This window comes from Cryptotermes secundus, unplaced genomic scaffold (assembly GCF_002891405.2).
Source record: "Cryptotermes secundus unplaced genomic scaffold, Csec_1.0 scaffold183, whole genome shotgun sequence".
NCBI lineage: Eukaryota > Metazoa > Arthropoda > Insecta > Blattodea > Kalotermitidae > Cryptotermes > Cryptotermes secundus.
The window spans coordinates 1,305,883-1,327,058 of record NW_019729899.1 but is presented as its reverse complement, the minus strand read 5'-3'; the positions used below and the strand labels follow the sequence as shown (position 1 = coordinate 1,327,058).

General features: G+C 41.5%; 3 protein-coding genes and 1 long non-coding RNA gene across 8 annotated transcripts in view; 3 read left to right on the top strand and 1 right to left on the bottom strand.

Moving 5' to 3' along the window:
* Window positions 1–3,087, top strand: part of LOC111865756 (zinc finger protein 271) — a 189,478-nt gene extending 186,391 nt beyond the window's left edge. For both annotated transcript variants that reach the window (XM_033751950.1, XM_023854023.2), the window contains one exon: window positions 776–3,087. In XM_033751950.1, the coding sequence (XP_033607841.1) occupies window positions 776–1,564 (789 nt within the window). In that variant the 3' untranslated portion in view covers window positions 1,565–3,087. The remainder of the gene's footprint in view (window positions 1–775) is intronic.
* A 4,414-nt stretch (window positions 3,088–7,501) lies between these two features.
* Window positions 7,502–15,737, top strand: LOC111865739 (innexin inx3). Of its 4 annotated transcripts, none has more exons than XM_023853996.2 (4): window positions 7,502–7,683; window positions 10,106–10,380; window positions 13,143–13,516; window positions 14,684–15,735. In XM_023853996.2, the coding sequence occupies exons 2-4, from the start codon at window positions 10,107–10,109 to the stop codon at window positions 15,155–15,157; spliced, it is 1,122 nt and encodes a 373-aa protein (XP_023709764.1). In that variant the 5' UTR covers window positions 7,502–7,683; window position 10,106; the 3' UTR covers window positions 15,158–15,735. The 4 variants fall into 4 exon arrangements, with proteins under 4 accessions (XP_023709764.1, XP_023709765.1, XP_023709763.1 ...); XM_023853997.2 differs by having other exon boundaries at window positions 10,125–10,380; window positions 14,684–15,734; XM_023853995.2 differs by having other exon boundaries at window positions 7,503–7,683; window positions 10,102–10,380; window positions 14,684–15,733.
* LOC111865738 (probable glutamate receptor) overlaps window positions 15,471–21,176 on the bottom strand; it is a 23,305-nt gene continuing 17,599 nt past the window's right edge. Inside the window, exons 7-8 of the mRNA XM_023853993.2 lie at window positions 19,139–19,401; window positions 15,471–16,005 (exon numbers count right to left, since the gene is read on the bottom strand). Coding sequence (XP_023709761.1) covers window positions 15,795–16,005; window positions 19,139–19,401 — 474 coding nt within the window. The 3' untranslated portion in view covers window positions 15,471–15,794. The remainder of the gene's footprint in view (window positions 16,006–19,138; window positions 19,402–21,176) is intronic.
* Window positions 15,915–20,381, top strand: LOC117282418. Its single transcript, XR_004513155.1, has 2 exons — window positions 15,915–16,035; window positions 20,159–20,381. It is a non-coding gene; the product is annotated as an uncharacterized LOC117282418 (long non-coding RNA).

Here is a 21,176-nt window from a genome sequence, read left to right as displayed (position 1 = left end):
GGGTTTTGTCATCAGAACAAGCTCTGGGTGGTACTTATGTACCCTACTTCTTATTCTCTAACCTCATCAGGGCAAGACATATGAACCAACACATGGGATAACAATATGCACTGAGTGAAGCCATGTGTTCCGATGTGGCAGTCTTTCAGCTTCGTCAAGGAGCAGGAAATCACGCATACAATTACCTGCACAATCATCTGTTGCATGGTGCCCCCACACCTGCTTCTAAACAGGGTGCTGTGCATGTTACCATTTCACACATACAGCATGCATGCCCTCGCTCTGACAAATTGCATGTGTTTCCATGGTGACACAGTTGAATTGCATCCTGGTATATGACTGACATGGATTTGTTCATAATGTCTGGGTGGAGGTCGTGTGTATTTAACCCACTCTGTTCTGTTCTTCTCTTTGAATTATTTAATATGTTATTGCTTAACTGATATACATTCTGTCTTCCTGTCGTTTCGTAACACAGCATTTATTGTTATTTCATTGAACATTCCGGGCCACCATACAGCTTTACAAATGCGTAATATTATACAATTTTGTAATTTGTTCCATCATGGAACTGTAGCTTGGCTTTTAATAATTTAGAAGCTGCCATACATTGTGAGGGACACAGACAGACTTGAGAGCGGTGCTCACTCTACTTCCCTTTCTTTCTCACACTCTTTCCTGTCATCTTAATCGCTCACTGTACATACTTGGGTTTCAAAATTACTTTTATTCATAGGAGGATTTTATTTTATTTCTTTTTGTTTTTCATTTGCAGATTATTATGCATGAACTTGAAACTTTGCCTGCTGAGAATCTGCAGTTTTGCTGTGACGTGTGTAATAAGTCATTCTGTCGGAAGTGGGATCTGAAGAGGCATCAGCGCATACACAGTGTGGAGCGGCCATTCAGCTGTGGCATGTGCAATATGGCATTCACTGATCTAAATAGTCTGAAGAGGCATGACCGCGTACATAGTGGGAAACGGACATTTTGCTGTGACATGTGTAATAAGTCATTCAAGCACCCCACAACTCTGAGGACTCATCAGCGCATACACAGTGGGCAGTGGCCACTTTTCTGTGCCGTGTGTGATAAGCCATTCGATCGTCAGAGTCATCTGGAGGCACATCAACGAGTACACAGTGGGGAGCGGCCATTTTACTGTGACGTGTGTAATAAGTCGTTTCGTGTTCAGGGTAGTCTGAAGGCACATCAACGCATACACACTGGGGAGCGGCCGTTTTGCTGTGACATATGTAATAGGTCATTCACTGACCACAGTACTTTTAATAGGCATAAGCGCGTACATAGTGGGGAGCGGCCATTTTGCTGTGATGTGTGTAATATATCATTCAGCATTCGGAGTAGTCTGAAGAGGCATGAACGCATACATAGTGGGGAGCGGCCATTTATCTGTGACCTGTGTAATACGTCATTCAGTGTTCGAAGTAGTCTGAAGAGGCATGAGCGCATACATAATAGGGAGCAACCATTTGGCTATGATGTGTGTAAGGTCATTCATTCTTCAGAGTCATCTGAAGACACTTCAGCTGACACACAATAATGTATGTAGCAAATCATAGAACAGTAGAGATGGGTATAGATTAAAGGAACAGTATGTAACTTGTAGCACGCCACAATATTGCATTTTGAAAGTAACACAGTTTTACTCAATGTTAAACGATGCATGTTACAAGATAGTAGTAAAGTTGTGAGTAGCTGCTTACCCTTCTAACTGGCATTAAAGGTGAACTGAGTCCCATGGTACAAAAGTCAATGCATATCAGCATCTGTCTGATACTGTCACGTTTTTATGGCTCTGTGCCTAATAATAACGGGTTTTGGGTTGGATGGTTGGATTTATTAGCTCCTTCTTTTGCAACCTCTCTTAATCGCAATCAATTAGGCTGCCTAAGACTCGCTCCATTCTAGCCAGACTACGACTGCCTTCTCTTCTAGTCTGTCTTTTACTGTTCTCGTCTGGTTTCCGACTGACTGACCTTCTACAAATATACGAATTAATTACTTCTTGGTTCTCCTTTCTACTGTGACTGCTCCTGTTCTTATCTGGACGGCAGCTTGTACGGCGTTGCGTATCGTGCATGTTTTTTTGCTTGCTCATATCCATGGGCAGGCCTGTTGATTCCGTAGCAATGATCTGGTTTCTAAGAGTCTATAACTTCCACTCCCGTATATTTCCGCCCTCTCCTAGTTAAATGGTTAAGGCTGACGTAACCGCACGCCGAAAGTCGTCTTGTAGCATCTTCGTAGATTGACGCGGTGATGTAGCCTTGCTTGGGGTGGCCACATAGTCGTTCCCTTACCTTGGTGATGTCTTTCGTAAACTGTAGACGCTGCTGCGGGCGAGTCACTCTGTATTTACTGCCAAATGGCATACTCTTAAATCCAGGTGTCGTAAATATTGGGCGCCATCTTTCTTGCCGGAGAGCACTAGATTTATCTCAGAGTCTTACGCAGGCTTTGTTGCGGCATGTGAGTCAAACAAAATAAAAAACAACACGTCACTAAGCACTCAACACTTTATTAGATAAACTTTGCTAGATAAACTTGTAACTCTTAACACTTTTACGACACACCTTAATAGTACCTTAGAAAGTTCAGAACCTTGTGTTACGCCACAGAGAGTCGCGCAGTCCACCAGGTAGCCACCAGAGTGATGTCATACTCAATTACCAACAGTTCCGATTGGCTGTTGATTCCCGGTACATTCCCGCTTTACGAACTCCAGCAGCAAGCTTTGCATCATACATTCTTTCGAAATCATTCTATATGACGCAATATACTTGAACAAAGCGGAATCCCGGAATTATAAAACTTCACAAGTTACGCCACATTACGTAACCCTCTACGCAGCGTATAGTCTATTGAACAATATGGCGCGTAATGATATATTTCATTACATTAATTCAAACAATAATTAAACCTTACAAAATACAATAATTACCAACTAAATATTTGTATACATAAATCTGGCGAAATATGTTACCAGGAGGAGTAATTTGAATTTTGTTTGTGTAATAAAGGGAAATGAAACAATATTTACTTCATAATCGCCTTAAACTTGAATATGTATATATCCTTACACACACACACACACACAAATTTATAAGTATACATAATGTTTAATAATAGGTAATCTCCATGTATTTGTTTTTATTTGACCCATTGTAATGCATCTTGTGTTTGTTGATTAGTCATTTATAACATTTCAAAACTGATTAGGACATCACAGTTATAACGTTTTCACTAAATGTCACTGTTTTTCACTGAGATTCATTTACCTGTTAATACTTACTGCGTTCACTGTGAGGTATTACATCTTTTGTAACCACTGTGTTCTTAATGTTATATTTTAGCGTCCTGTTGCACTGATTCACGTTCATGATGTGTATTTGTACCAGCCGTCTTACAGTGCACATAATTTCACCTTTCTCTTCTTCAGTGAAGAGAAAGGTGAAATTGTGTGCGCTGTAAGACGGTTGGTACAAATACACGTCATGAACACTGTGTTCTTGTTATTGCATGTGACAACTGGATGTTCACATATCATACTTTGCTAACTATCTGATAAACTGAAAATTCTAGCGGCCACCTCATGACTCAAGGTACGCGGGTTCAAACCCGGCGGAGGTCGTGGAATTTTTAAGGGCGGAAAAATTCAGGGAACAAATCCTCCGGGAGGGACTTTAAGCCGTGGGTCCCGTGTCGTAACTTTACGGCACGTAAAAGAACCTCGTGTCTCAAGGGGACCTCTGAGCCAAATTCAGGACATTTCCTGCCCAACAGTAGTCTCTAACGCCTCTGGTAGATGGGAGAAGCTTCGAGATACCGCTGAGCCAGTAGAGGCCGAAGTCTCTGGCTGAGTCGGGACTGATGGCACGCACCAGTACCGGTAGGGTATAGAGACTGGTAGAATATCACAGGGGGACGCACAATGGACCAATATCTGGTCTAAGTGCATGGGTAAACCCACCCTCTCCAATAACAACAACAACAACAACAACAACTGAAAATTCTGGGTCTTGGCCCTTCATCATTTCACAGTGTCATACAGATTACATTCTTAACACTATTCCCATATATTTGTTATACATGTACATTGAACTGTTTGTTGACATAGGTATGTACATATAATTTTACAAAATTATACCTGTTGTCTGAAGCAGGTCACCTGTGGCATAGGTTAACTATATTTTTTTTCCACAGAAAGGACATTTATCTGTATATAAGTTGTATCAACTTAAGACTCTGATGTCTGTATATTACATCCAAAGCTTCTGGGTAAATTTCTAAATTTGAAATGCCCCTCCAACGTACGAGAGTGGACCAGAATGTCATCCACGTAGTAAACCACGTAGGTCTCAGTGTCGCTCCGCAAGGCCAGCTTGAGAGTCATTATGAATGCCGACAAAGAGTTCTTAAACCCGTAAGGGAAACTCACTGATACAAGGTAGAATAAAAAAAGTAAGCAGTATACTATCTAGACTCTTCGTGAAGTTCTACCTGTAAATAAGCGGAGCTTAAATGCAAAGAAGTCATGTAACTACAGGGAGATCGAAAAGTCGCGCACATCAAACTAAAAGTTGTTATAAATTGTATTGCAGTTAATGTAATTATATCTCCTACCGCTAGATGGTACTGTAGGAGTACTAACGAGTAGAAACGCCATCTGTCGTATATCGGTCATACGACTACTGCAGTATAGCTTTGTTTATTGCGTGACAGACATGTCGTTTTCCCAAGAACAACGAGTTTTCATTGTGGAACTTAATTTCGCCAGTCGTTCCTACGCTCGTGTCGCAGACGAGATTCGTCAGGAATATCCGGGTTCTATAGTTCCATTAAACTTTTGTAGCAGTTCTTGTAAGGGAAATGTACGCTCATAATCAGGGATGGTATACTGATTAACTTTACGGGCATCCACACAAATTCTAAGCTTCTTACCATTTCGTTTCACTACTGTCAAAGGGTTCAAAAATGGGGAATTTTCGATCTCCAGAATAGCGTCTCTCGCAATCTCATCTATCTGTGATTTAACGGCTGGTCTCAAAGCAAAATGAATTGGTCTGCTGAATTCTATAGGGCGGTGAGCTTCTACTTGAAACTTATAACTGAACAGCTTACATTTCCCTGGTCGGTAAGTCATACTATCTATATATTTAACTAACACTTGAAAAAGTTCTCTCTTCTGAATGGCATTAAGATCTCTTGTACCTGCCGAGAATGGAACACCGGCCTTCCAGCCCGTAGCCCATCGCTTTACAGACTGAGCTTCCCCGGCCCCATATTAAGTAAAGGGGATAAGAAAAGTTTGAGATGAGCTGCCCCAGCAGATAGAAGTGTACGTACTTGAAGCAAGTCAGGCTCCTGGAAACAACATGGAAGTCAACCCAGACGAAACTGGAAAGAGAAACGCATGTACTCGTACAGTAGGCGGAAGCGATGTGTGAAAGGCCTCAGCTGATGCTTCTGTCGTGACACGAAAAGAAGTCACACAAGATTTCCCTGAAATGAATCACCAGGGAAAGAAACATTTTCGCAAGTTTGGAAGACACCTTTTGAATGGCCGGTCCAAATTGACGGACAGACGCGAGGAAGACAAGCGCTGTATAAGCTTTTCTTAGTTCCGGAAGGGATGCAGCTGGACGTCAAAAGAGAATTATTAAATGCTTTCGAAAGAGTTAGGCTGCAACAAAATAATGACCATAAATCGGTACTGAAGGGTTCTCACGACGGTGTATAACACTGGGAATTACTGAGTTTTGGATTTGTCCGTCGTCCATTCGTCTAAATTTACAGTGACTCAAGTTAGCTTTTTCTCACGGACTCAACGGAGTAGATGTCTCCAATCTGAAGACGGGAACAGGTCCAGTTTCTGGAAGGCTATCTTCATTAGAATATTAGACGACAGACAGATTCCAGAAACTCACTAACCTCGATTAATAACTCTATATGTATTATGCTCCATCGCAGATGCATTATTTTGGTCGACCCGTTTCTAACCCATCGGAGCAATGTGGTTATTTTTCTACGAAACGCCCTTTAGCAAGTGAACTTACATTTAAACAAAACGTTTGAATTAAAATTCGAGATAAAAAAATATCTAGCTATCCGGTATCATCGCATCATTTTCAGCCGCGGCTTGTACTCAGGCATCACGGATACTTCATATCTTTCTTCGATCAGAGGAACTGTACGCTCGTATATTGTAACGCTGTACACTTTTACGAAATTTCATCGCCTCTGCAAAAGTTTCTTCCGCTGAAATGTACCTCTTCATAATCGTGCTCATTCCCGGAAATATCTTATTCCAGAACACCAAACAGTCCATCAAATGAAGACTGGAGCCTCTCGGGATGTGAAGCCATGTATTCTGATAGGTAAGTATCGATGCAGAAGGAAGGAGGCAGCTGATTCCTCCGAAACGGTGTCGACATTCGGGGACGTCGCTGCACTCATGCTTACTGTCGTTGTACTCTAAGTAAACTGCACAGATCCAGTTGATAAAGCGTCTTTAAATAAACCGATAACTTGCAGTGCCTGACAGCCGACGTATTTCAGTCTCTTCTGAGATCCTTTCGTCCTAAGAGCCGGGCCAGCTCAGTAAGCTACACACACTCGCTGCAGTACCGGAATTGAATTCCTGGCTAGGATATGAATCCTCTTTTCGCCCCCCCCCCTTCCAGTCCTCAGTGGCAGTGGGACTCATCCAGTCTCCTTTACAATGGTAACAGCAGATTCAGTCTGGTCGACGCATTAGCAAGTTGTCTCAAGCAGTAATGCTCTAGACTCATTGCAGATGAGCTCAGTTTGAATCTCGGTCGTACTACCGACTATCCTGACTGAAATTTTTCATGATTTTCCTCAGTCTTTCTGAGCAAAAGTCATTATTTTTTTTTTGCTAGTGGGTTTAGACTAAGTCCTTTGTACTGTGGCCACTTCTGGCCTATTGTACCAGCACCAGATGATAGGTAAGGGTGATTGTGGAGCAATTGGTGGAACAAAAATTGGCAGGGGAACTGAAGTACTCGGAGAAAACCTGCCCCAGCGCCACTTTGTCCACCACAAAACCCACTTGACCAGACCTGGGATCGAATCCGGGCCGCCGCGGTGGGAGGCCAGCGATTAACCGCTTGAGCTACGGCGCGCCCAAAAAGCCACGATAGTGTGTTAAATTAGGTCATGACCGCTTCCTTCCACATCCTTTTCAATTCATCATGCACTCTCTTCTTCTCATTAGACGCTACACAGCCTGGGTATGGACGCCTTCCTTAAAAGAACGTCCGTACCTAATGTAGAGGCTTAGAAAATGTGTGGCCGCAGCGACCTTCGTGCGAAACCCATTGCACGGGCGAGTACCTGTCTAAAACAGGGCGTAGTGGGGAAACCTGTATGCTGGGAACGGATGTCATTCTATTGCACAATGGCATTGTTAAGAAGCATCACGCGGGTGGGAGGGGGTGGACAAGAATTTTCGCTTTGCAAGCTTAGTTGTGTTATCGCACCGCTTGGGCCTGAAGGAAAGCCGATGTTTGCACAATTGGAACATCCACAGAACGCGTGTACTTAGCAGACAGTGTCAGCAAGTGGTAGAGAATGTAAAGGCTTGGTGTTTACGGACTTGGATTAACAGCGCACCAATATCAGGCTGCTGTGATCACGGTAATGAACTCTTCAGCCCCATAAGGAGAGAACATTTTTTTTTCTAGATGGACGTTTCCAGGATTCATCTCTACGTAATTTGTGGTGGTGTTGTTCTGAGTGGTAACTATGCGCCTTGCAGTCACTCTTCGTTGTATCATTTGAAATGTTTTCGACCCTGACAAATTTTTCGGAAACGTCACTTGACTTTCGCTAGACTACACAACGCTATATACTAGATGATAGAGCGTGTTCAGTCGTAATACAAAAGTTAGGAAACTGTCTTAAGTAGGTCCCCATCCTTACGTCAGTCAACTTTCGTAACTGAGAATTATTACTATGAAGAAAAGAATACATTTAAGAAAGAGGGTGCTCATAATGAGTGGAAAATATTCTCATTAGTAGCTAGAGATTTTGCCTGAAACATTTTAAATCTACTTCACATCCTCAGAATATTTCTTCAAGCTTGATTTTAATGTTATCTAATGCTTCGCAGGTGTCTTTTCCGAGCAGTTTTTCAGAAATTATGTTTTATATATTCCACACACGTGCCACCCACGACACTACGGCCTTGACCTCAGCTAGTCTAGTTTTCGGAAGAGTACTCAAACTGGCCCCGCGACCTACTGTTTGGAACACCCCCGGACAAGGAAGGACCCACACAGATAATTGAATGGATAAAATACACGACATCCGCTGTTATGCCCGCCAACACCTGAGGCTGGGCATTGCCCGGATGAGACAGTGTGACTCTGTCGTCCAACCGTCATGAAAGGGAAATCGTCCATACTCCAATCCTCGTGGAAAGGCCCGTACAAGGTATTCGCCCGGATAAATGATGTGAAATACAGGATACATCAGAGTCCTAGATCGAAGTTGGTGGTACACCTGGCCCGGCATTTATCTTATAACTGAAATATTGACAGTAAAAAGTAAAAGTAAAGCTATCCCTGTACCAGGCCGTGAAGGCCCATAGGGCTGTGAGACGTTGAGGCTCCCACATTATCTAGACAATCGGCTCAAAGATGGCGGTAAGGTTGTCAGCCTTACGCGCCGGCCGCACTTTACTCCCCAAGAAAATTATTTAATTAATTCCTGGTACTCATTTCTGTTAGAGGCTGAGTGAACCCCAGGGCTTAGTGCGACCAGAAGGATTAGGTCAATTAATAAAAATCCAATGACCTCATCGGTCGACGAAATTAAAGGCATTGCATACAGGATGATGCTAATCGTCACAATTTCTGCTATGACAGTCTCAGATCACACACGTTAGTTCTGTGTTATGTTGAACCTTTGATTCCAGCAGTTAGTACAGTTTGATTTTTAATTTTGACTGTCTATTGAGTAAAAGTATTCTGACAGCTGGTTCTCAAAAAAGGTAAAGATGTCCCCATACTTCACTGAAGACTGATGGGGAAGTGGACGTATAGAATCAAATTTTCTTGACCTTGGCACTTGTTGGAAGTAAGTGCTAAGCTCAGCGCTCCGGCTGCTTTACCCCCGGCGAAAGAAAACCGATACCCATTGGATAGGAGGCTGGGTGGGCTCGAGGACTGGTCTGGAAGACATGGAGAAGTGAAAATTCTTGCCCTCACTAGGACTCAAGCTCCATCCCCTCAGTCGTCGAGGTCGTAGCCAGTCGCTCTGTATGATGGAGAAATGACCATGGTTAATTGAGCACAACTAATTACTTAGTGATTATACTAGGATACTACAGGTAGGGTAGGTAGTAATGGGTGGGAGATGACAGTCAGATGAAAGAAGCAAGCAATAATAGAGGATATAGAAGATTAAAATATAAGTGGAAAGAAATTACTTCTACGTATTTTAAGAAAATGGAAATTTAATTTTAATGGTCCTGCTAGTGGTAAGCACTGGCATTAGCAGAACTGAATAATTGGGTCCATATATGTAATTGTTTGATGAGAACTGCATCATGGACTTCTGGAGTGCAATGCTCTGTGGTTTGGTAGACAGACACCAATGTTTCATAGGAATCTCCTGTCTCCATCTCCAGAGCGGATAACCTAAACACTTCATGTTCAATGTATCTGCCCTGAACACTTCATGTTTAGGTTATCTACCTAGAAGATAGAAGCAACAGGTTCCTCCAAAATATTTGTACCTATATACCAAGCTGCACTGGCATCACCTCCCAGGAGACGGTTGTTTTGCGGTGTAATGATACTGTATTTGAGACTCTATACTTTTGAATAAAGAATTGAAAGGTTTTTGGAAAGAAGCACACTCGTAGCATTTGCTTTGAGGAAGTGAGGAAAGCAATGGAGAAACTTAGGGTCCTGGTTGAAATCAGAATTATTTATCTCCTGAAGACAAATGTCTTCATATTTACCAGCATAAAGTCCTAAAATCTAATGATTTAATGACCACAGTTGATTTCGAGAGAATTAAAATAAGTTGTCAGGACTGATCTCTTAGGCAGTATGCTTGGGGTGCTGAAGGAGCTGAAGTCCTGGGTGAAAGTGAGCCGTCGATCCTCAGATCATGTCTCTGTGGACACACTTGTGTCTGCTCTGCATCATCGCATCACATTCGCCATGCTTCTTATATGTTGTGCCCTGTTGACCAGTCGCCAGTACTTCGGGGATCCTATCCTCTGCATACAAGACAGTTCAGATGATGATGCAGCCATCCCCAACAATGTGCTCAATACGTACTGCTTTGTGACCAGCAGCTACACCGTGGTGGGCCCCACAGGTATGGGTTCATCCTGCACCCCATTCTAAAAAGCATATACCTGCTCTTCAATTAGAACATCTCTAATGCTAATAAAAATTAGCAATTATGAATATTAGGTTAATGAATATACTAATATTGTTAAAAGTAAAACAGTCATATTCATTTATCTGTTGTTTGTTTAATGGTGCTGTCAGTAGCTCAGGCTATGGAACATCAAATTAATAGAACTATTTGCTTTGAAGGACATGAAATATAGGCCTCTTTTGCTTATGAAGTATGGCTGGTTCTGGATGCAGGAACAGAGCCAATATATATGCCAGGATTTTATATTAAAATCCTCTGTTCAAGAAATGAAACTGACTCATCAAGGACTGTGCAAAAATATTTTTGCATTCATATGTATTTGGTTTGAATATCCTCCCTCTTTCTTGGTAAGAAAGCATTTGTTTCTGCAGAACAGCACAGATGTCATATGTTCATCCTGATAGGTGCACAATACAAGGAGCCCAGTGTTGTGGCTGTTGGGATAAAAGGATTCTGTAATCTTGTTCAGGGCCTTGTACTGTATTCTCTTCTTGTCTTAAAAGAGACCAAGGAACCCTACCTTGAGGGATCCTCTACAACAGAGAAGGACATGGCTGAAGGTATGAAGAAGTGAAAGAAGTGATAGAAGGGATTGGCTGACTTACTGACTGTCTGCTTAACTTACAAGCTAGTAAACCCACTCATTCCCTCACTCACTTCATGATGAGTAGGTTTTATGGTGGCAACGTTCTAGGCCTCTATTATGCAGATTTTTGACATGCATGTAGACTCGGACACAAGTTATCCTGATGGAGGACTTCCATCGTTTTCCTTGGTCTCCCAATGCAACATCCAGCGTAGTACCACGATTAGTCCATGTCTGGTTCCTTCCAGATCCTTTTTAATTCATTATTTACCACTTGTATTACTGCTTGTCATATATAATATGAAATACTGATAGCATCATAAAATGAATTGGAATTAGACAAACTCCATGGAATGGAGACCTTATAAAACTAGTAGTTGTTCAACTAGTTAAGAAATTCCCATATTTTGTGTGGAAACTGAATGTTTGTTATGGCCACTTTCCTTGTCCTGAATCAGATTAATGCAGTCCACACCTTCACGCTCTGTTATTATAAGATTAGTTGCAACATTAGCCTCCCATGTATGCCTAATTCCTCCAAACCGTCTTATCCCTTCAAATTTTCCTACCAGAATTTTTTTATAAACTTCTCATCTGTCCAATGCATTCCAAATGTTCCACCCATCTCATCTACAACAAATTGGCACCTATGGATAGTACTTATTCATGAAGATGCATCTCAACTCTCTTAATTTTTAGTGTCTCCTTTTATTTTCAACATCAAAATGCTTGCATCCAACATAACTTCACATTAAAACATAGGAACATCGGTGGAAGGATGTAAGGCTGCACCATAGCTCAAGCGGTTAGTCGCTGGCTTCCCACCATAGCAGCCTGTGTTCAATCCAGAGTCTCGTCAAGTGGGATTTGTGGTGGGCAAAGTGGCACTAGGGCCAATCTTCAATCCTTCAAATTCTCCATCATCATAATCAGCTGGGGCAGATACAATAGGCCAATCAGTCGCCGCTGTGCCAAGTGGACCCATTTGGACTCCACCCCCCACGAAGTGAATTAAAAATAACATCATCATCATCAGTAATCTGTCAGACGACAGGTCCACAGTAGTCTTCCAAAACAATTCCTCCACTTAATGCGATCTAGAGCTTTCTCCTTCAAATGACAGTATCCTCTTCTGTCCCCAAGGTCATCCAGCATCTTCTTACATCTTCTGCCTCGTCTTCTTGTCACTTCTATCCGCCCCTCTATCTTTCCTTCAATAACTTCTTTTAGAAGGCAGTTTCTGCGTAAAACATGACCAATGCAATTAGCCTTCTGTTTTCACAGGTGGAAGGATGAACGAATTTCATCCAGTTTAAGAAATGAAAGTGTAGCATTGCTCTCCCTCCACCTGGATGGACTGTATAAACAAAGATGGATTAATATAACATCAGTGTTTTCTTTTTTGTAAAAAAAAAGAGAGAGCAGGGTGCCACAGTATGTCCGTTTGGAAATTGGTACAGCAGTTATTTTATCAGTATGAATTTTTTAGGTACTTGGTTTGAATCTCAGCAATCCGACTCTTGTGCCTGATGGTTTTATGGTTTCTGTTAGCCAAATTCTGTTATAGTACCTTGGAATAAGCCACTATAGTGCCTCCTTCGAAGTGCTAACTCACTGCTCATTTATGATACAACTTTTTAAATTTAAACAGTAGTTTGCAATGCCTTTTTTATCTTAAGGAACCTTTCTCTCACTAATGTCTACACTTCAAAACAAAACACCTTTTATGTCATTAGTGTAGAAACATTCTGATTCAAGTAGCATCATCATACCAGACACTGTAAAGAAGTGACAGTCCATATGCAAGTGTTTCTGCGTTATTGAAATAAAGTTAATAGTGCTTTAGAGTGAAGATGAAATGTCGTTGCAATTTAAATGTAATAAGTTAAGGACTATGAATGATGGAAAATACTATCCCTCAAAACCTTCTTCTGTTAGAAAATTTCCATGGATATGCATAATGACAACTGTTAAAAAGTCACAAATAGCTCGAGATGCTGAATATATTTCTGTGCAAGGTATTTTGTGTAAGATATGGAAAAATTAAATATTCACCTAAGAATCCTGATCACACAAGACAAAACCTGTAGTGCTGTATAATGTGTTTCAGGCGAGACGTGGCAGGGTCAGGGTGACGCTCAGCGTCGCCATGCTTACTACCAATGGATGCCCTTTGTGCTGTTTCTGCAGTCACTTCTGTTCGCATCGCCACATGCAGCCTGGTGCAATTGGGAGGGAGGTCTGGTTCGTGGCTCACTGATGGGACTGAAGGATGAGGTCCATGGTCCCAACAGAGATAAACTGCGGACCCTGGCACGCTATTTTGCTGCCAGACTCCATACATTCCATATCTGGGCTGCAGGCTTTTACGTATGTCAGCTGCTGAATCTGCTGAATGTTGTTATCAACATGTTCTTCACTGACAAACTTCTGGGTGGCAATTTCTATGAGTATGGGCTGCAGCTGAGACAGTATGACCTGCAGGTGAGTAGAAGTGCTGTACTCTGTTACTGTGTGTTTAGAAGATTACATATAAGCCCTGAATACTGACATCTCTTCCATTTGCCAGGAAGAAGCATTCTAAACAAGGAGTGTAATGAATAAGACCATTTTTATCCATCAATTCTATTACAGATAACTCCTAACCCATTTACAGCAGTACATAAATGAATATCCAACTTTTGGGAAATGTAAATTTATTAGTCCACTGAAAGACTAGCTTCAGTTCTTAAGAATTGTGTTTCTACATTGAACAAATTTGTTGGACCTCTTTCACAAATATCTTTGCTCAGAATTCAGGAATTCTGTGGGAGATTGTGTCCATCTACCTACCCCATTATCATGTTTCATCTCCAAAACTACAGAACACTTGATTAAATTTGGTATGGGAGGTCCAGTATTAAGTTGGATTATGAATTTAGTTTTAGTTTGTATAGAACAATTGTAACTCAGATTTGACATTAAGATAGAATAAGATTTTATCAGTTTATCAGAAAAACTTCTGTGTCAAAAGATTACAATATACATGATAGTTCAGTCAGTGTATTGACTAGGCTATGGTCTTGATGACTGGATGATGGGAGTTTGATTCCTGGCAAGTTCAGAGATATTTTTCTTCTCTGCAGCTTGCAGACTGGCTCTGATGCATACCCATGCTTCTTTAAAATTGATATTGAAGGCTTCTTGCCAGGACAAGCTAATCATCTGGTGCCAAAATTAAGAATACTTGGAGTCGCATTTCAACTTCCATACACATATTATTGGTATGATAGTAAAGTAAACAAAGAGCCTATTGCTTTATCATTCCATATATGTGATATGTTGTGGTGGCTGTTTACAAAGATACAAACATTTGACTCCTTCAGTTTAACGTCTGTAGTGCCATCAGTTTTGTATCTGCAAAAATTGGGATCGAAGACCAAGGGCAATGAGGTATGCAAAATGCTAGTACAGAATACATATATAAAGAATGTGTCCTCCACTGGTGGGTCTGAAGTTGGACTGGTTCAGGTTTTATGGAGAGAAATTGTAAACACGGTGATGAACCTTCGGTTTATGTGAAATTATGAACTTACATGAAAACCTCAAAAAAATATTATGTGCTGAGACAAGACCCTGCATGGCAGAGATGGTTATTGTGTTGTGTTCCAGACATTGGAGAGGTCACCTACTGATGTAGTGTTTCCCAAGCTGACCAAGTGCCTATTCCGGAAATACGGTCCATCAGGGACAATCCAGATTCATGATGCTCTGTGTGTCATGGCGTTGAACGTTGTCAATGAAAAGATATTCATGGTATTATGGTACTGGTTTGCACTGCTAGCCCTGGTATCAGGCCTGGCCCTGCTCTGGCGATTGTTGATCCTGGGTCTGCTTGTCTGTGCTTCTGCTCATAGCCACAGCTTCATGTCGGTCTTAGCACAAAGAGCTCTTGGCACTCCTGTCACATTGGACCCTGTATACCTGTCCCCTGTGACACAGAGGCTAGACTGTGGCGACTGGTTATTCCTACAGCTGCTGGGAGCCAACATGGGCACCAGGGTATACAGAGAGTTTATGGAGCAACTTGTCCAAGCCATGGAGCAAGCGAAGCAGTCTGATTTGCAGCCCCTGTGGAACAGCTGAGATAAGCAATATGATGTACAATTAAACACGATTTCTTAACGTTGACAAAGTAACTTAACAGGAATGCACACTGAAACAAATATTGTAACCTTCCTCATGTCAAGATCTTCAGTTAAGATTTTCCTGTTTCTCTGTCAATGATCACTTGCTCCGCTATGCTCCTGACAGTCAGTCGTATTATTACATATCATGGTACCATAAAAGCTTTCTTTCGTTGTAAAATAAGGAGAGTTAGTTAAAATGCTATTTGTATTAATATTCATAAATATCTGGTTGGTCCTATTATTGTATGTAAGATAATTTCAAGCAGACACTTATGTTATTATTGTTTATGTGACATCACAAGTGCCACAATTTCCAGGCTAAGTTTAATTGAAAACTTTAAATTGATTCGAAAGCCATAACACAAAGCATACATCATCCATAAGTAATCATTACTTTTCCCTTCATAAATTGGCTTTGAAATTATTAAAAAATTTGTTAATTTTTTTCTTATTGTTCTTCAAAGTGCTGTAGTCACCTGTTTTGATGTATTCTGTCCAATCCTTTTATAATAAGCTTAATATAAGCAATACTGATTGCCTTCTTAATTATGAATTATACATAAAAAATAATGGTAATCTGTCATGACATTATTCTAATTTCTTCTTTCAAGTATCCAAGAGAATAGTTGCTCCAGAAAAACCAGAAATATGGCCACAACAATTCCTGATGTTGAAATACTGAAAACAGGAACCACATCCACCAGCTCCATGCTCTTAAATGCTCCCTCTGACTTCCTGGGTTCATATATCATGGTGTCCTGGTGCAGCTTCTCCATGATTCCAGTCTCCAGAAGCTTCTGCAAGCTGGACAGAATTATAACAATGCTGTGTCAGGTATCCATTTTGAATTGGAAAATGTCTGGGTTTCAAAACTAACACATGATTAGATCTGTATCTCAAGATTATTTCTTTTGGAATGTTTGTACATAATGTGTATAAGTGAAAGAAGGGGAGAAAGCCAAGACGGAAGAATTGATAACTAGAAATATGTGAATAGATTAGTAGACTAATGACAATTACAATATCTGTGGTAACTGAAATTCTGAGGCTTCATATATAAAAGCNACTAGAAATATGTGAATAGATTAGTAGACTAATGACAATTACAATAAAAATTTTCAGTAACAAGTTTTTAGTCATGGAATCATCAGTTCCTAGCATCTGACTCCATGATTAAAACAAGAACTATGAGGAGAAGTAGCGTTCTTTTACAAAATAAAATGCATTATGGAGATCAGCACACTGCAAACAAGCTATACCAACCACACTCTTCTGGAGTAGCAGTTTTCCGTTTGTACCTTCAGCTCCATAGCTGATTATAAGGACAGTATCCATAAACAGGTCACATTCACTTCCTCACACATTCATTCTTTGCAAATTATCTATAATGGTAACTCTTTTTAGTTTCATTTTGGAGGTATCCCTTTCATGTCTCAGCTGAGGAACTTGAAATGCTGAGAAAGGATTAGTCGCTTTTCCTCTATGTGAAATAGTCCACAGCTGCTATATCAGCTTTTCAGTTTCTCCTAATACAAGTATCATATCCTTTCATGTGACACTAAATAATCCAAACAACGTCTGTTCTGATTTAGAATTTATAAATTGTAAGTACTTTATTCAATGAAGAGTTCTATCTTCTGTGATACATCGCAGTGTAGAACGTTGAAAGTCAACCAAGGTTTCGGAGGAATATGTTGCCTCCATCACATATTAACAGAAGATAGAATGCTTAATAAACATTGCTCAAATTCTACAGTTCTTACAACGTCAGTCAGCAGTACATGAGCAGCTGATGGAGCATTATGATTAAGTGAAGTAATTATATGCTTTTTAATTGCATTTTGCATATTGATATGTATTTCTTGTATGGGAATATTTGGGGGCATGTAGTAGCGTAGTTGTCTGAGGCACTATGCTACAAGCCAGAGGTCGCGGGTTCCAATCCCAATGAATTCATTGGATTTTTCAATTGACCGAATCCAGCCGCAATATGCCACAGGGTTAGACTCAGCCTTTAACAGAAATGAGTACCAGGAATCTTCCTGGGGGTAAAGGGCGGCCAGCGCTTAAGGCTGAAAACCACACCATCTGTGAGCCGATTGTCTAGAAAATGTGGGAACCTCAAATTCTCACAACCTTATGGGCCTTGTAACCGTACGTCCCTCGCCAAAATTGTTTAATGAAGGGTAAGAACAACTAATGCATTGTTTCACACCCTGAGAGACGCTCCTCCGGCGAGATACCATCCCGGGACCGCCAGTTGTAATTCAGCTATTGTCCTTCTTAGGCTAAGGGTGCCGCTATTGTCCCTAACGTCGCCTGTTTACTCCCAATATCATAAACCCATGAACTGACCGTGTGCGAGACCGGCCAGGAGGGGTCTTGGTTTCCTTGAAAACCCACAGAAATTTGTGGGCTTCTTTAAAATGTAGGTCAGATGCCGGGCTCGACCCTTGGCTTTCTCTTTTTATGTTTCTATTTTATCGTTTTTTAGGCCAACTGGGGGACTGGTAAAGAGAGGAAGGTCAGTTATAGGGAGCTGAGGAGGACAGTAGTTGAAATGTAGACAGAGAAGAGAGAAGTGTTTGACAGTAGTGGTAGCGAGTGGGCGGACGGAGCGGCTAGCTTGGAGGACAATGTAAATATTGATCATTAATGAAACTTTAAATCAAAATTTCAATACACGGTGTATTCTGGAGATCCCTGACTTATTAACCCCGGAAGTGTGTTCCACTCCCATCTCCGAAGCATCCGTATCCCTGGGATAAAGAACTCAAGCTCGAGCGAAAGTCGTGGCAGCTGTACGTCGGCGGACGGCTACAGCCTGTTACTGAGATAACTTTATGGGAATAATTAAATGTCACTTATAAAACACCACATGAGTAATATTGTTTTACACTTATCAAAATTACTTTTAATTACAAACAGTTATTACAGTTACGGCCCCAAGTCAAATGCAAATGACGCTGTTCCATCGCACATAAAAAGCAATGCGACAATCCTGCAGGCCTTTGTGACTTATTTACTGCACCGTCCACATCTAGAATTTAAAGCTTCCAGTGGTAACATAATTCGTGAATGATGAATGATGAAGGATTTGGAAGGAAGCTGTAATGACTTAATCGTCCTACTACTCCAGTATTTGACTCAATGGTATGAGGAAAACCAGAAAAGCCTCAGGGTCTCCCATTCGCAGTTGAGATTCGACTCGATCATGTTCGAATACAAATACAAAGCTTTACCACTAATACAAGGAGCTTGGTGTCTATATGATGAACTAATGATGATTACTTGTTAGGCAAGATATCCTGTTCTGTTAATTTTGACATCTAGTTTATTTGTCATATATCGTGTTTGCCTCCGCGTTGGTGTCTCCACCTTATCGTGGTGAGGGGGTTTGAGTATGCCAAGGACCCTGAGAGCTATACCAGCGGTAGCGTAGCTACTGGCAGGGCCTCCCTTACTGGACAGGTCAAAGGGTAGGCATCAGACGAAGAGAGACACCAAAAACCAAAAACTGATGCCGGAAGCAGCGTCATCAGCAGCAACTTGAAGCACAGAGCAAATGATGCTCGAGATGGGTCAAGTTCGTATAGCAACAGGCGTGACCACAGTGGTCACATTATCACTTTTCCTGGATAGTCTCTTTCAAAAAACAGAGACACAATGTATGTGAACCACAAGACGTAAGAAGATGCTGGATGACGTTGGGGACAGAAGAGGATATTCTCATTTGAAGGAGAAAGCTCTAGATCGCATTAAGTGGAGGAACTGTTTTGGAAGAGACTGTGGACCTGTCGTCTGACAGATTACAGATGAATGAATCGTGTTTGAAAACAATTATGATAAGTGGCAAACAGTATTGTTGTGTGTTGCACCTATGTGACGGGGCACGTCATGTTGCCTTTGCCCCGACCTGGTGACCTGTGGTACTCACGTGTAGCGGAATAAGCCAATGTATGGGCTGTCCACATTGAACACGAAGGCATACTTCATCTCGAAAATCCCCTGGGGCAGGTAAACCACTTCACAACTGAGATGCGGCAGATACTCCAGCGTCTCCTCTTTGGGCACCATGAATGCATAGCGCCTCTCTCGGCAGACTCTCTGCAATCCCTCCAGTACATTCCTGGGCATATCAGCCAGGTGGGGCTTCAGGCGTTCCTTGTACAAGGTCATGAAATCATGCGCTGTTGATTGCTGTAACACGGAAATTATTTAACTGAAGTCTGAAAGTTGGACTGTACACAGGCTCTCCGTACTGTGATTTCTTTCTAAAGAAACAAGTCGAAAATCAAAATGTGTCATTAGGGGCATAGTTTCCGAGACATACTTATTTCACCGTCTAATGGGGCAATGTAATTCTCATTCTCGCGTTGTTAGATATACTCAAGACACATACGAGTGCACAGCAGGGGTCAGTTGTGACCCCATTCTGGCTGTGACACATCAACTTATAGATATTATAGGGTTCTGACGATGGTGTGTAACACACAGAGATACTGGGTTTTCGGACTTTGTCCGTCTTCCGGATTATACTTAGTTTTTTCGTATATATACCGAACGCTCCTGTTTCAATGGTAACGTGGCACCATGCTCCCGTCTTCAGAATGGCATTCATCTACTCCTAGAAGAGAACGATAATTAGATAAAAACAGGATTAGAAGCAAAGGCTGGCTTGCTTCCGAAGCTCCAAGTGGGATTCCATGTACTCGAAAAGAAAAGGTGTTTATTTTATATTTTAACTACTCTTTCTGTAGCTCATCTGCAGATTCTGCAGCATTCTATGACACATAGCTTTTAACAATACTTTTTTCTGGTTATAGAAAGTGTTACTTAACTTGCTCATGGAGCTGAGCCCTTCTGGAGGAGCCGCCAATTCTACAGCTACTCAAGAATTTCCTAGCATTTTATGGAACCCGAAGGTTCATTAGATTTTTTATTCATCTGATTCCAGGATTCGTCTGTGGGAGTGTAAGGAAAGAATCCCGTTGGATTTCAGGTTCAGATTGAAGTCACTTGGCTCTTAACATTGGAGGAAGATAAGTACCGTTTATTTAGATTTTTCAGTTAGTATTGTCCAGCTCAAAAGGTTTAATATTCCAGCATTTTAAATGTTGTCACGTGATAGAGTGACCATAGACGGATTTGGATTAGTAAATGGATTTATTGAACATTTACAGATCGTAACTACAAGTAACTATAGCGCTATCGCTAATTCACACACTCTGCAGTTCACTACACCACGTATTAAGACTTCTCAACCTGCTCTATCTTCACCGGTTGTCGCCTGGTAACGGCTTCCAACGCCATAGCTTCCTCAGCTTCCGTGTTCACGTCCTTACTGGCCGGTGACTGTTTCACAACTAACTCATTGCTCCAAGTGACTAACCCCAAAGATGGCGGCCATCTAACACCAACCTCTCCGGGTGACAGGGACTAGCTCTATCTATTGGACCCAACTGAGTAGGTTTTACCTGAACGCGGGGACAAAATCCAGTCTCCGAAACGTTGTGTTTTGAAAAATAAACAGGGCGGTTTTTTTAGAAAATAGACAGGACGACGAATAATGTCCAAAAACATAATACTTATTGTCTTTTTAATTCTGCTACTCTATTTGTAACCCCCTTCCCTTTTCTGTCCCGTCTGTCACCTGTCAGAATTGTCTCGTCTTTATGTAGCAGTGTTAACCAACCTTTCCTTTCCGTTTGGCCTCCCCGATGCACAGACACAAACGTCATTCGTTGATGGTAGTGGCATCCCCTTGTTTTATAAACAGCTCATACACTTTCCCTGCTTCCTTCCGCCCTTCGTCTAGACCCAAAATTTGCACCCCTGATACCAACCTTCATTCTGCTAGTCAAGTACTCAGTTGTTCTGATATTTCGATCTCACCTTTGGTGTCCTTGCTAATTTCCTTCAGATGTCCCGATGAGGTCATTGGATTTTTTTTCAATTAACCTAATCCTTCCAGC